Source organism: Elaeis guineensis, chromosome 8 (assembly GCF_000442705.2).
Source record: "Elaeis guineensis isolate ETL-2024a chromosome 8, EG11, whole genome shotgun sequence".
In the NCBI taxonomy this organism is placed as follows: Eukaryota; Viridiplantae; Streptophyta; class Magnoliopsida; order Arecales; family Arecaceae; genus Elaeis; species Elaeis guineensis.
In genome coordinates this window covers 56,363,856-56,379,974 of record NC_026000.2, presented here as the reverse complement: position 1 = coordinate 56,379,974, position 16,119 = coordinate 56,363,856, and the positions used below count along the sequence as shown (strand labels likewise).

Below are 16,119 nucleotides of genomic sequence, written 5' to 3'. Positions count from 1 at the left end.
AGCACTTGTTAAGCTAGGATAAGTACATAATCTATAATGTGCAGCCTTAAAAGAATTAATGGACCTTTATACAATGTGAATAAATCTAGAGTCATATCCAGATTTTATCTTCTCATTTTACTTTAGACTATATTTAAACTATAGGTTCAAAGATATCTACCTATGGCTATGCATTATACAGATAGCATTTTATTTATTTATTTATTTTCTTTATTTATTTTATTTTTTATTTTTTATTTTTAGAAAATGGTGGGAGAATGTTATTGTTTTCTTTTTTTTTGCTAAAAGTTTTTTCTTTAAAATAAAAAAAAAATAGATAAAGTTTGATGGCGAATGGCTCTGTGGTTTGAAAACATCCTGATGGGTGTTTTTCTCCAACGAAAGTTTTCTTCTATTGCTTTGTGACCTATAGGATCACGTATGGGTGGAAATCAATGGAAATATCAGTTTTAGTGATTTTTTTTAAATGGTTATCACATTCTTTTAAACTTAAAACTGTGAAAAGTTATTTTTTTTTTTTTTTATCTCTCTTCCACAAGGATGTGTTCTTCCAAAGGATATATCTTTTGGATGATGTCCTTTGAACTACTGTATAATATGATATAGAAACATGAGAGATATCTATTCTTTCTGAGTTTTGTATTTTCATCATATTGTTTTGCATATCAACGGTTCTAATTATTTATCTTTTTTTAAGTATAAAGACTTAGAGAAAGAAGATTAGAGTTGGACAGTATATCTTGGAGGTAGATTTTTTAAGTAGCTATTTGTATATTTATAAATTACGATCTTTACAGAAAAATACTATCTTTAAAACAATATCATAGATATGCATTGCTTATTAATTTTATTTTTTCACCACACCCACAACTATGTATATATATATACACACACACATGAGTTGGATTGGATTTGGTTAGATTAGATTCGTTTGAATCAATTTTTTAAAAACTCAAAAAGAAATCAAATTAAATTTGTTTAGTGTAAGATTTTTTCAAATCTAAATTAAATTAAATTAAAAAAATATAAATTTTACTATAGTGCTCTTTTATGATATTTTATTATAAAAAATATTTAAAATATTATATATTATTATTTTTTATATATTTTATTTTTTAAATAATATTTTATTGGATTGGTTCAGGTTAGATTTGTTTGAATTAGTTTTCTATAAACTCAAAAAGGAACCAAATTAAATTTGTTAGGTTTAAGATTTTCTCAAATTCAAACTAAATTGAATTAAAAAAAAATAAATTTTACTACAGTGATCTTTATAATATTTTATTATAAAAAAATTTAAGATATTAAACATTACTATTTTTATATATTTTATTTTTTAAATAATATTTTATTATTATTATTTTTTCTTTTTTCTCTCCTTGTGGCTCCTCCGTCTCCATCTATTCACGATTATTCACGATTTCTCTACAGCCACACATCCCCACCCCCTTCCCCTCGTCGCTTGCAACTCTTCCATCTTTGATCCCTTCAATGCATGCCTGTTATCCTTTCAACGAACATTCGTGGCAGAGATTATGTAATTTACCTTCAATTTTAATATTAAAATAATTTTAAATTTTAAAATATTTATTCTATCGGTTATGTATCCGAGTACTTTAACTAATTAGCAACTATATGATCCATATTTAAAAATAAATAAATAATAAAATAATTAAAATATATTTTTTTGAAGCACTCAGAAAAATTCAAAAAATATTGATACAAACCGAAGCATAAAGGTGCATTCGGATTGGGTTCAGCCGGTTTTTCGCCGGAAATGACCTTTTGCCAGTTTGAAAGGTACAAAATCCACACCGCTGGCGGTATCCACCATCCAGATATCGGAGGGGGCATCGGCCGAGATTTTCCTCCTCTTATTTATGCGGGGAAGGTCGCAGGCCTATGAATCTAAGGGCTGGGGACGGGCTTACCGCCAGCGAACGTCCCTCCAATCTCCGTTAGCCATGAACTCTCTCTCCGCGAAATCATCTTCTTCTACCCGCGCTCTTCTGCTCTCTACGGTATTCTCTCTCCCTGGGCTGCTTAGTTTCCCCTCCCTTAGTTTGTGTAATCGATATTATTTAGTTTATGTAGTTTCCTACCTAGTTTTATCTATCTTGACATGCCTCTCTGGAATTCTGAGAGATTCCTAAAGTTCACTAGCCAGATCCGACATCAACTGTCCTCTATTTCCATCAGCTTTTGCATTGTTCTTCTAGTAGTTTTGTAGTTAATACGGTGGTTGATTTTTCTTTTTTCTTTTTTTTTTAATTATTTGCTACCATTGCTGTATTGGAGGGTTTCAACTGCGAAAGGTAATCCAGGCATGCTGCATATTTCATCAGAATCGGGGTGTTCATCTAGATGCCACCTTCTTTGCTTGGAAAAATACCAGTAGGGGAAGAAATATTGGATAAAAATTAAATATAGTGTAAAACGTGTTAAAAATTTTAAAGTACATATAGTGAAAGGATTACTAATTTCCTTCTAATCGGATTTACTCATGCTCTTTGGTATAAGATATACTATTCATTGTCAAGTTTTTGAGTCCTTTTTGCCAATCATTCCCCTCAAAGCTATATCTTGTGTTACTTCAAGATTTTACAAATCCTTTCTAATACTTCTTGTCTTTTCTGTAAATGATTGTTTTGAGGATTGTTGTTGTTTGACCTAAGACAATAAAGTACTTTGTTTGTCATAAAGTCTGTTCCGAAAAATCTGTTTATGCACTATGATTACCCATCCAATAAGAAACTCAAAAGATAACCTGCAGGAGGTACAAACATAATTAGTAATCCACACAAGAGCATGTATGCAGTTGTTACTTGTGCACCCTAAAACTTAGACACATCAGTTTTTTAATAATTTAAAGTAGTTTCGGTTAATGATCTTTTTCTATTATTATTTTCATCAAAGATTTATTCTCCATCTATTTAAAGTTTGTTTCCATGTTAAGATGTTTATGTACAGATTATATTTTGGATGAGAGGACGGGGAAAGATTGTGTATTGCACATGCAATTTAAAATACTGTTAAGTACATGGAGTGTTTGTGATCCAGTGAAGATGGACAGATCAGGTTAATGATTTTGTCATATATGTATTGCTAAGATCACAAGCTGATAGATAGGGCATAGGAGGGTTTTATGGCTGCAAAGATAATTGCATAACTAAATCTTTTTCCTTTTAAATATGGTGTAATTTGATCTGAAGAATGTGGAGTTCCCACTACCAAGAAGAAAATAATTTGTGTTATGAAGTAACATAATGTGCGACTTCTACTGTTTTTCTTTTTTTTAAAATGCCTTTTAATGACTTCTTGGAAAATATTGAAAACGATGATCTTATGCCCGCTTCCAAGGATATTTCTTACCGATTTTTCATGAAATGGAAAATGTTTCTAGGTGGCATAAATATTTGAAGTGGAGTTTAAACAAAGATTAATCTCAAGGAATGTTTCATCAAGGGGATGCTAAAGAGGTGTTTAGTTCTGTTAAGTACAACTTTGGCTATTCTAAGACTTGTATCTGGGGACAGTATAATATAGCATACAAAACTATGCTTTCATCACTCTTATCCCCAAAAAAAAGAGAGGAAATGAATTCTGATGCACCTATCTGCTCAGTGAGCTTTTTATCATGTTTTGGTTGATAAGCTAAGACTGGTGCTAGTGATGCTTGTGACTGTCAACTTGCTTTTATGAGACAGAGACTTATAAGAGATTGCTTCAGTAGCACCCATGAAATCGTATCTGATTGTAACATGAGGGAAAGATGGAGACATGTAAATTGAATTTTGAAAAAGCTTATGATTAAGTTTTTAGGGATGTGATCCTAGAATTGTTGAAGGTCACAGGCTTTTGGGGCCATTGGGTTGGTTGAACTTTTAGCTGCCTCAGATATAGTGAATTAGCAATCTTGTAGGTGCATTTGGAGAAGAGGGGGAGGGGGGAGAGAGAAAGAGAGAGGCTAACATCTGTCTCCATTTCATTTATATTCAAGTGGTTGATGTTCCAAGTAGAATTTGTAATCGAGGCAGGATTGGTAGAGGAACTTGTCCTAATGTTGAGGAAAATGGTGTTGGAACCTCTATGTAGATGACATGACACCTTGCTTTTTCTCATGTTAAGGAGTAGCTAGTAGACTAAGGATCGTCGACTCGGAATTGGATCCCATGCCGGTCAGTTGACGGTATGAGTCGGTACGTCCTGGTACTAGATCCGAATCGATACAGAAACGAGGGATGAATCGGGAAGGAAAAGAGAAAGAAAGAGAGAAGGGTTAGGGAGGAAGAGATAAGAAATGAAGAGAGGCCAGCAGAGATGCCGATAGCAGCCATCGGAGGGCCATGGAGGCCACTGAGGCCTTTCAGGCTCGCGGTCCTTTATGAGAGAAAATAAGAGCAGAGAGAGACAGAGAGAGGAGAAAGGAGACAAGAGGAGGGAGGTGAAGGCAGTGGCGAGGCTGCTAGGGGGCCGTTGGGTGGCCGTCGTGGTTGCTAGATGGCCCAAAACAACCCATGGTCGCCATGAGTTTGAAACAGAGGTAAAGCCTTTGTTTTGTCATATTTTTTTAAAAAAAGAGAATACACAGTGGAGTCGGCAATGGGCTATTTTGGATCATCCGACGGCCATGGTGGCCACCTAGCTGCCCTCCGACGGCCTCACCACCACCTTCCTCTCCCTCATCTTCTTTCCTTTCCCCTTTCTTTTTTCTTGCTTCTCAGATTGTAGAGCCCTAGAGGCCTCGGTGGCCATCCGGCAGCCTCGATGGGCCACCGTCAGACACTGCCTGTCTTTTCCTTTCCTTCTTCCCCTCCTCTCTCTCTTCCTCTTTTTTCTTCTTTCTTGCTCCATTTTTTCCGGCATTCCAAATCAAATATCCGAATCACATTAGTTAGCCGCAAATATGGTTCGGCACGCTCTGAACCATCCGGTTCAGGGCGGTTCAACGAACCATGTAAGTCGACCTAAAGTTTATTCTATATTCTTTTTGAATTTTTACTAGCCTCAAGATCAATGTATTTAAAAGATTGCAAAATTATGTTTGGAGATAATGATTGACTTAGTACTTCTATTACAACTTTTCTCAATTTTTGGGTGGATTGGATGTCATTCATCAAAAGAATTAATAAGAGACTTGCAAGGTGGAAAAGTAAGGTCTTATCTAACTGTAGGAGACTTGTATCAGTACACTTAGTTCTCTTAGCATCGTTGTGGGTGTGTCCATTTTCCTTCTGCTAGAGTTCATGATGAACAAGATTGATTCTTTTCGATGGACCTTCTTTTGGTGAGGTAAGATGAAGGTTGATGGTTGTTGTTACTTGGTTAATTAGATAAACTTTGTGAAGGAGGTGAAGGAGCCTTAGACGTGAAGAGACTTCCTTGCATATGTGGGAAAGTGGTGGTGGAGACTTCCTCTGGCTAGATGAGCAAATTTGTTCCAACCTGCCCAGCCCAACTCATCCAACCCACTTTTAGGTAGGCTTGGGCAAGGTTTCATTGAGCAGTCAGATCAGACTGGGCCTACAACTTGAGGCTTGTTTTAGAATTCAGACTTGGTCCAAGGTAAGTAAAAATTGTATTGTCTTGGTCCAGTCTGACCTAATTTTTAAACATGTATGAAATATATTATATTAGTTGAAAATGGTAAGTTATTTAAAATCAAAATCCTCTTTCACTCTATTTTCTCAAAATCCAAACTGTCTCTGTCCTCTCATTCCCTAGCCTTTGATTTTTTTCTCTCCCCCTCCCCGACCTCCATTGCGAATAACAATCCCACAGTTATGATACTTTCCCTTCTCTCTCTCCCTCCCTATTCATCCCAATTCGCGAGAAAAGTGAAACTCCCCCTCTCTCTGCTATGCCCTTTTCACTGCTCATGAAACTAGAGCCACTCATTATATTTGGTGTACTTCCTGTCCTTCAATCTCTCCGTTGGTCAACATCCTGGACCACTATCAGTTAGACTTGTTCCCTAGGCCTATATCAGGTCAGGCTGGGTGGGTCTAGGACCTGCAGTGCAGTAATCAGGCCATGCTCAGGCTGAAGAATCTAGTCTTGGATCCAAACCAGGCATGGGTCATCCTGTTGGCCTTGTTACTGAGCTTAGGCCTGGTTTGAACCTGGGTGACCTGGTTGATGCTCAAGTCTATTGAGGCTAAGGAGGCAATGTGAAGGCCTTTGAACCTTGGGAACTATTAAGAAGAAGAACATATGGCAGGAGAATTTTGGCTCTTATATTTGTAGTCTCTCCCCTTTGGCAAGGAGCTAGGAGTTCCCATAATAGTTTCTTTTGCTGCATTAGTTCTCAATTAGGAAAGAGGAAGTCTATTGATTTTAAAATGACCATTGGCTGGAATGACCACTAGTGTTTTTCTGTCCTTATTTTTTTAAGATCTATGATGATTAGGGGTGCAAATGGGTTAGGTTGGATTAGGTCATGAGTGACCCCCAACCCAATTCAATTCCTTGATCGGGTTGTGATGTTGGAAGCAAACCCAGTTCCATAAAGTTCGGGTTGGGTCGGGTTAGGTCTATGGACAAAAATTTTGCCCCAATGGATCATTCGAGTCAGGTTGGATCCATGTATAACTTTGCCCAACCCGACAAATTCGGGTCTGGGTTGGGTTTGAAGAGAGGTAGGAGGGGAGAGAATAGTGCAACGGAAAAAGGGATAGCTGGAGGAAAGTAAAAGTGGATTGCTTTCCTTTTTTTCATTTATCAATTTGCTTTTTATTTTTATTTTTCATAATCCCACACTGATCAGACAGTCCAAAATCTTTTGATTAAGGAAGGTTCAAAAGATCAGAGTTATTGCACCAGCTCAGAACCGGACAATGCTATTGCTTTGGTAGCCAACCTAGCTAATGCATTGCGGGCATAAGAAAATTTTAAATGGGATTGGTACTAAATGGTAATTGTGGGGACAAAAGAAATCAATATAAAATTAAAATTTCTAATAGATAAGATAAATATATAATTTGAATCCTCCCTATAAAGCAATATGAGATATTTGTGTTAGTATATTAACATAGAAATTAAGACAAGAAGCTATAATTTCAAAATAAAAATGCTAGGAGGTCCAGCCCTTACTACCTGATATGATGAAATTGCTGGTTTACAACATGATGGAATTGCTGGTTTATGGGTTTGCGCATTTCATCTGGGTTGTATAATGGGTTTGGGTCAGGTTGGGTCATTAAGCATAAGATCTATATGAATTCAGAAAACTAAGCGGGTTGGCTTGGATCGGATCAGAATTTAATAAACCTAGACCTAACCTAGAAAATAAAGCAGGTCTAATTTTAGAACCCGACCCAGCTCTACAGTCCTTTAAAATGGGTTAGGTTGGGTCTCCACGGGTCAACTTGACCCATTTGTAGCCTCAGTGATAATGATGTAGGGTTTCGATATGGCAGTGGAAGGGTGATATTCAAAAATTTTTCTTTAATAAACATCAAGATAACCGAACCCTAAAACTCAGAAATCCCTTGATAATTACAATCAAAAAATAGAATTTAAACATTTTGTTCTGAAGCATATCTGTGTTGGTCGATCAATTTCCATGAGGCACCCAAATGTTTGCCCTCCAATGGTGATCCACACTGGATTTGATCAAGGACATTCTTTCAAGGAAACTTGTTGTTGAATTCTTCCTCCAAAAATTCCTTTAGCCTTTCTAGGATCAAATCCTCCTCAAGGATTTGGCTAGAACTCTCTTTCTCTTCCCTTAACTCTCCTTTTAATATCTCAAAATTCTTTTCTGTTCTCTTCCTTACTCTTGTCTGAATTTCTCTTGACTCGTCTTAATTTAGAAGACTTGTCTTAAGAGAAGAAAGAGAACCGGAATGGTTTTGATGCCTTGGACTCTCATATGGGGTCCTTATTTATATTTAGAGAGGAGGTGCCACATAAACCAATGCATCCTAAGTCCACGCATCCCAAAATAATTTTCGTAGAAATACAGATAAGTTCCTTCATGCAGAAGGACTTCTCAAGGGTTAAGGGGCACGCCACTTTTCTTCCGAAGAAAAGTTTATACGTTGTTTTGGCATCAAAGGGATGTATATATGTCTTTTTCGTTCTGATAAGCTTCCATGCCATGCTATGTGGCATTGGATCTGATCCAATACCCATTAGATGGGCATGAGAAGAGATGAGGGGGCGCCAACCACTCTATCTAAAGCAGGACTCTTGGCGTCAAGATTTTCTGTGTCGGTATCGATGGCCATTTCGGCCAGCTAGTGGCATGGTACGATATGGCTACATACCGTAACAGACCAACGCGATGCGAATCGATGAAGGCAAAGCGAACCGGAAGAAAAGAGAGAAATAGAGAGAGAGGGAGGAAGAAAGAAAAGGAAGGAGGGGAAGGAGTCAGAGGGGCCGCTGGACGGTCTCCGACGGGTCGTCGGACGGTGCAGTCCATGCGCGTGGTGCTGTGGGTGTGAAACAGGGGCGATGCCCCAGTTTCACAGGTTTTTTTAGAAAATTGAAACTTAAGTGAAGCTGGCAAACAATTTGTCGGCTTCACTGTTTTTGCTTTTTTTTTTAAAAAATTCAAAAAAATGAAGTCGGCAATCCGATTGCCGGCTTCACTGATTTTAATTTTTTTTTAAAAAATCTCTTAAATAGTGAAGTCGGTAAATGGTTTGCCGGCTTCACTATTCATCTCCGTTTCTAAAAAAGGACCGATGCGTGAACAGGGGCGACAGCCCCTGTTTCATAGCCGCGACATTGTTTGCACCGCTTTCACCACCTGATGATCACGGCGGCCATCCAGAGACCTCTGGCGGCCTCTCCACCGTCCTGTCTTTCCATCTCTGGTGGTCTCCCCCCTCTTTCTTTCTTGCTTATTGCGGCAGCCCCATGGGATGAACAAGCTGTGGCGGCTTCCGCCATCCACTGGCGGACATAGAGGGCCACCACTGACTTCTGACAGCGTCCTCTCTTTTTCGCTCCTCTCTTTCTGTATTTGTTTTCCTCTCTTTCTTCTTAGCACCAGTGTGTGCCATTTTCTCCATCGGAATCGTTGCGGTTCCTTGTCAGTACGGTTGTTATGCTCTGAATCGGCTGGTTCGGAATGGTTCCGAAAATCATGCTTTCGAAAAATCATGCTTGGCACCAATCTCTAGCAGAAACAGCTTTCTGCTCGCATCTCTGTGTTAATTCTAGCTCCACGCCACCCAAGGGGCGTAAACATGATCAAAAGGCCATCATTAGTTATGGAAGGGAGAGAGAAAAATCAGATGGTGCCTCTTTGGATCAGAGGCCCAAAGCAGAAGGATTTTGGTCCTTTCTCACGCCAAACAATAATTTGCGCCCAATATTTTCATGCGCCACTTCAGACAAGTCTCAGGCACTTAGTCTTTGACATTTGGGCGTGCAGATAAAGTTGAGGAGATGCCATATGAGTCAGAGACCCATGACAGGACTCTGGTCCTTTTCCACGCCATAAATAAATTAGCGCTATTAAACCTTGCACCAAACACAAGAGTCCCAACCTATTGGGTCTCTTGGTTTTGGATTTGGATGAGGCTAGGAGATGCCAACCCTTGGTGGCCCAACCATGGCTTGACCTAATCCAAGTCATACTCAATTAGGTTGACCATATAAGTAAGGTTCTAAACCATATCCGATTTGATTTAGGAGTTAGGGTTAGCCACATGTGCTAGCATGCCGAATAGCAACCCAACTTGGATCTAATGATTCATGATCTATTCCAAATAGATCCTTGGCCAAGTCCATTATGTGTGTGATCAATTGGATTCCAGATCTAGTCAACAGTAGGTCCAGGTGCATGTTGACCTAATTAATTAGAATCCTTCCAATCAATTTAGGTCTAAATCATGTCAATCCTAGTTGATCAATCAAAACTTTCTAATTGATTCATGAATTAAACTCTTTAATTTATAAATACCTACAAGTCAAGATTGATATCCAGCAACGTATCATGACTATCTGAAAGATGAGGAATTTGGTAGAAATATCAAATATACCTGTCAGTGGCAAGTTATCGTGCAATTTAATCCTTCGATCATCCTGTATTTTAAATATGTTTATGAGTATGGAATCATGTTAAACTCAATTACATATTCGTATTGATTATCCATTAATTAATGATGACTCTAATGATGAAACATTAGAAATTCTTTTTAAGTTTTCATCTTGCTTTGATCTAAGACTTCTTGAGTCATCTAGAGATGATAATACATAGGATGACATCTTCTCTTACTAGGAGTGATCGATTTCTTATTGTCCGACTCATATTCTTCATACATATTTTATCATATCCAGAATATATCGTACATGGCTTAGTCATGAATGACTATGAATCAAAAATATGGATTTATATGCACAAGATTTTATGGTGGTCTCAGATCTAAGGATTACTTGCATAACTCCTACTAGAGAACCATTTTTTGACATGTAAGTAAGATTCCATAAGATGTTCTTCATATGGATCAATTTAGTGAACTCATTCTCTAATGAGCATCTATATTCTTGTATTAATGTCTTTATACAAATGATTATGAGATCAATCATCCTCTCCATTGAGCATATATAGGATATGCCAGTCTTATTGGAACTATTGATCCCCAACTCAATGATCCAACAACAGAATATTTTAGATTAGGATTTTAGGATTTTAGATCTCACTGGTATGATCTCATGATGGTCCTAAAATCATTATCCTAATCTATGGGATTCATCACAATCTTATAGCAAATGATAAAACAAAATACCTCATTTTATTTATAAATTAATAATATCAATACAGATTCTTTATTCATGATTGCTTTCGAATAGGTCAGAGGATCATCATCCTCAATAATGTGGGTCTCGTTGTCATTTTCAATGACAAACCTATATCTTAAAGGTGCATTGCACATTCTATCTGACTTTTGGAGAGATGTGTTGTGGATGTACCTCATCAGTGTGTACTGGTTGAGGAACACCTTATGGACTATCTATAGGTGGTAGTGAGATAGTCTGTAGGTCTTGAACTTCTCCAAATTTAACATTTCTCCCATTGCCCTTTTCATGGATAATTTTTTTTTCATAAAAGTGGCATGTCTACTGATAAATACCTTTTGTTCAGTAGAATGGTATAAATAATATCCTATACTCTTTTTGAGATAATTTATAAATTTACACATATCTGATCTAGTACTAAGCTTATGTCCAAAATTTCTTTTGACATAAGCAGGGCATCTCCATATCTTAAGATGTTTAAGATTGAGCCTTTTCTCTTTCCATATCTCATATGGAGTGCTAGCAACAGATTTGGAAGGTATCTTGTTCAAAATGTATGCAGTAGTTTTCAGGGCATACTCCAGAACGAGATAGAAAGATTAGTGAAGCATATTATGGACCACACCATATCTAATAAAGTGCGATTCATCTTTTCTGATACATCATTTAATTGTGGTGTATAAAGAGTTCATTCAGAGAGAATATCTTTTTCTAGATGATTAAGAAATTCACTAGTCAAGTATTCTCTTTGATTCGATTGAAGAATTTTATTATTTTTTTCAGTTTATTTTTCGATCATGCTTTGATACTTTTTAAATTTATCAAAGATTTTGGGTTTATGTTTTATGAAATACACATATCCAAATCTTGATAAATCATTTGTAAAAATGATGAAATAGGAGTATCCTTCTCTGACCTGAGTTGTCATTGGCCCACATACATCTAAATGTATAAATCCTAAAAGCTCACTTGCCCTTTCTCCATGTCTAGTAAGTGAAAATTTGGTTATTTTTTCCATGGGACAAAATTCACAAGTTTCTAATGATCATCATAAAGATCAAAGAACTTTTCTTTATACAATTTATTTATCCTTGACTCATTAATATGATCAAGCCGATAGTGTCAAAGATATGTGACATTTACGTCTTCTCTCTTTCTCTTCTTGTTTTCATCAACATGAAAAATACAATCATTGAGTGACTGAATAAAAAGATTATTCACCATATATGCGTTGCCAAATAATTCATTAGATTGAAAAATAGAGCAACTATTGCCCTTTGCATTAATTTCAAATCCTTGTTGCAATAACAAAGATACGGAAATAATATTTTTAATGAGCATTGGCATGTAGAAACAATCTTCTAATTCTAATATCTTGTCCTAAGGCAATTTCAATAAGTGGGTTCCAACAGCTTCAGTATGAATGGACTCTCCACTAGTGTTGAAAAATTCGAAGTCATCCTTATTCAGACTTCGAATTCTCTGTAGTCCCTACAACAACTTGCATAAATGAGAACCATGAATGGTATCTAATACTCAAGAATCAGAAGTTGAATTACTCAATGAAAAACTGGTATGTATCATATACAGATTTTTGAATGCAACATTTGCATTTTGCTTTAGACTTGCAAGATAGCTCTTGTAGTTTTTTTTCCAATTCCTTGCTGGCCGCAATGGTGAGAGATACCATTATTCTTCTTCTTAAGATGCCACGTTTACGGTTCAACCTCTTCTTGTTCGAAGCCTTCTTATCTGCCTTCTTCTTGAAGGTCTTACCCACAAGAAGAGCCTTATCACTTTTGAAGTAGCTTTCAGTTATTTTTAACATGTTAAGTAGCTCTGGTAGACTAGTGTTCAGTTTGTTTACATGATAATTTATGACAAACTACGAGGACTCTATTAAGTGATTGCAGGATCAAATCCTGACTAAGCTCTCCATCCATGACATTTCCTAATTAACTCAATAAGTGATCAAGTCAATTATCTTTAGCACATTGGCTTATACGGATGTGCCCTCACTCATCCTCGCACGGAATAGCTGCTTCGATATCTCATATCTGGCAGTCCTGCATTGCTCTCCATATAACTTCTTAAGGTTAAGTAGTATGGATTGAGGATTCATGCTTTCATGTTGCCTCTGTAATTCATTACTCATTGAAGCCAACATGATGCATTTGACAATCATACTGTCATTCTGTCATATCTTATATGTGGCCTTTTCTTCTATAGTATCTTTCTCAATCGAATCCGGATCAGGAGTATCAAGAATGTAGGAGATTCTCTCCTAGATGAGAACTATTTTTAGGTTCCTTAATCAATCCACATAATTAGGATTCGTCAACTTATTGGCATTCAATATACCACATCGTGATAATGAAAATGTCATAATGTGGAACTATTCTACATAAATAAAGAATAATGTATAAGCAGATTACTCGTGATGACGTACACAACTAGATGAGGACTTATATCTAATTGTCTCCCATTATTTTGTTGAATATCATAATCCTCTTTTACGATGAACGAAAAATCCTACTTGATTTCTTTAGTGAGATTGAGATCCCAATTTTCTATGAAAATCTTGTGGATAGTACAACAAACTTCCATGAGTTCAAGGGTAGGAAACTCCTTTCCAATTGTATCTCATGTAATTCTCAATAATATTTTTGCCTCTATAATACTTATAGTCTTGTGGATAGCACAACAAGCTATAATGTTTTAGTTAAATCAAACTCTCCATTTCCATATAGTCATACTTAAATAATGTTGCTTTTGTGAATAGCTCAATAAGGCAACACTATCAAATATGCCATAAGCATTAACATGCATTAAGACAACATCACACCAATCCTATAGAAAGTCTTGTGAATAGCATAACAAACTTACTCTAGATGTTGATATACTCTATTGACTCAGCATAAAGGAAGACATAGGTAGTGTTTGTCACACTTCACCATCGTGACTTAATACAATTTTTATGAGGGAGAACTGGTCTCATGCATATCCTAATATGAAACTTTATACACTACAGTGTTCATAACATAACAGATCTCATAAAATAGACAGGATCATATCCTAATCATAGCATCATCTAAACCTTTGATTGAATCAATCGAGGAAGGCTCTGATACCATGATAGGGTTGCTGTATGGCAGCAAAAGGGTGATGTTCAAAATTTATTTTTTTAATGAACATCAAGATACCCGAACTCTAGAACCCAGAAACTCCTTGGTAATTACAATCAAAGCAGAATTTAAAAATTTTGTTCAGAAGCATATCTGTGTTGGTCGACCAATTTTCATGAGGAACCCAAATATTTGCCCTCTAATGGTAATCCACATTGGACTCGATCAAGGACACTTTTAAGAAATCTTGTTGCTGAATTCTTCCTTCAAGAATTCCTTTAGCCTCTCTAGGATCAAACCCTCAAGGATTTGGCTAGAACTCTCTTTCTTCCCTTAACTCTCTCTTTAATATCTCAAAATCCTTTTCTATTCTCTTCTATACTCTTGTCTGAAGTTCTCTTGACTTGTCTGAAGAGAAGGAAGAGAACCGAAATGGTTTTGATGCCTTGGATTCTCGGATGGGGTCTCTAATTATATTTAGAGAGGATGCGCCACATAAACTAACGCATCCCAAGTCCACGCGCCCCAAAATAATTTCCATAGAAATATAGATAAGTTCCTTCATGCAAAAGGACTTCTCAAGGGTCATGGGATGCGCCATTTTTCTTTCGAAGAAAAGTTTATACGTTGTTTCGGCATCAAAGGGGTGTATATGTCTTTCTCATTTTGATAAGCTTTCGTGCGATGCCATGTGGCATTGGATCTGATCCAATACCCATTAGATGGGCATGAGAAGAAATGAGGGGGCGCCAACCACTCTGCCCAAAGCAGGACTCTTGGTGCCAACCTCAAGCAGAAACAATTTTCTGCTCGCATCTTTTCGCGTTAATTCTTGCTCCGCGGCACTTAAGGGGCATGGACATGGCGAAAAGGCCATCATTAGGTGTGGAAGGGAGAGAAAAAAAATCAAATGGCGCCTCTTTGGATCAGAGATCCAAAGCAGGACTTTAGTCCTTTCTCACGCCAAACAATAATCTGTGCCCAATATTTTCATGCGCCAACTTCAGATAAGTCTCAGACGTTTAGTCTTTGACATGTAGGCATGCAGATAAAGCTGAGGAGGTGCCATGAGTTAAAGACCCATGATAGAAGGACTCTGGTCCTTCTCCATGCCATAAATAAATTAGCGCCATTAAACCTTGCGTCAAACACAAGGAAGAGTCCCAACCTATTGGGTCTCTTGGTTTTGGGCATGGATGAGGCTAGGAGGCGCCAACCCTCGACAGTCCAACCATAGCTTGACCTAATCCAAGTCATACTCAATTAGGTTGACCATATAAACAAGGTTCTAAACCAAATCTGATTTAATTTAAGAGTTAGGGTGAGCCATATGTGCTAGCATATTGAATAGCAATCCAACTTGGATCCAATGATCCATGACTTATTCCAAATAGATCTTTGATCAAATTCATTGTGTGTGACCTATTGGGTTCCATATCTAGCAAGTAGTAGGTTCAGGTGCATGTTGATCTAATTTAATTGGAACCCTTCCAATCAATTTAGATCCAAATCATGTCAATCTAAGTTGATCAATCAGAATTCTTTGTAATTGATTCATGAATTAAATTTTTTAATTTATAAATACCTACAAATCAAGATTGACGTCTAGTAATATATCATGACTATTCGGAAGATGAAGAATTTGGTGAAAATATCAAATATATCCTTCAGTGGTAAGTTATCATGTAATTTAATCTTCAATCATCTCGCATCTTGAATATGTTTATGAGTATGGAATCATGTCAAACTCAATTATATATTCATATCGATATTCATTAATTAACGATAACTCTAATGATGAAATATTAATTTTTTTTTAATTTTTATCCTATTTTGATCAAAGATTTTATGAGTCATCTAGAGATGATAATACAGGATGACATCTTTTACTAGGAGTGATTGATTTTTTATTGATCGACTTGTATCCTTCATACATATTCCATTATATCCAGAGCATGTGGTACATGATTTAGTCATTAATGAGTATGAATCAAAAATATTGATTCATGTGCATAAGGTTTCATGATGGTCTCAGGTCTAAGGATCATTTACACAACTCTCATTAGAGAACCATCTTTTGATATATAAGTAAGATTCCATAAGATGTTCTTTGTGTGGATCAATTCAGTGAACTCATTCTCTAATGAGCGTTCATATCTTTGTATTAGTATCTCGACATAAGTGATTGTGAGATCAATCATCCTCTCCATCGAGCATACATAGGATATACCAGTCTTAC

General features: G+C 36.7%; 1 protein-coding gene across 3 annotated transcripts in view; it reads left to right on the top strand.

The window, feature by feature from the left end:
• Positions 1-1,753: 1,753 nt before the first annotated feature.
• LOC105057821 (uncharacterized) overlaps positions 1,754-16,119 on the top strand; it is a 35,679-nt gene continuing 21,313 nt past the window's right edge. For 2 of the 3 annotated variants that reach the window (XM_010940525.4, XM_010940524.3), the window contains exon 1: positions 1,754-2,021. Coding sequence is in view for 1 of the 3 variants with exons in the window: in XM_010940523.3 (XP_010938825.1) it covers positions 1,881-2,021 (141 nt within the window). In the remaining 2 variants the exon portion in view is untranslated. The remainder of the gene's footprint in view (positions 2,022-16,119) is intronic. The other variant, XM_010940523.3, reaches the window with a different exon arrangement.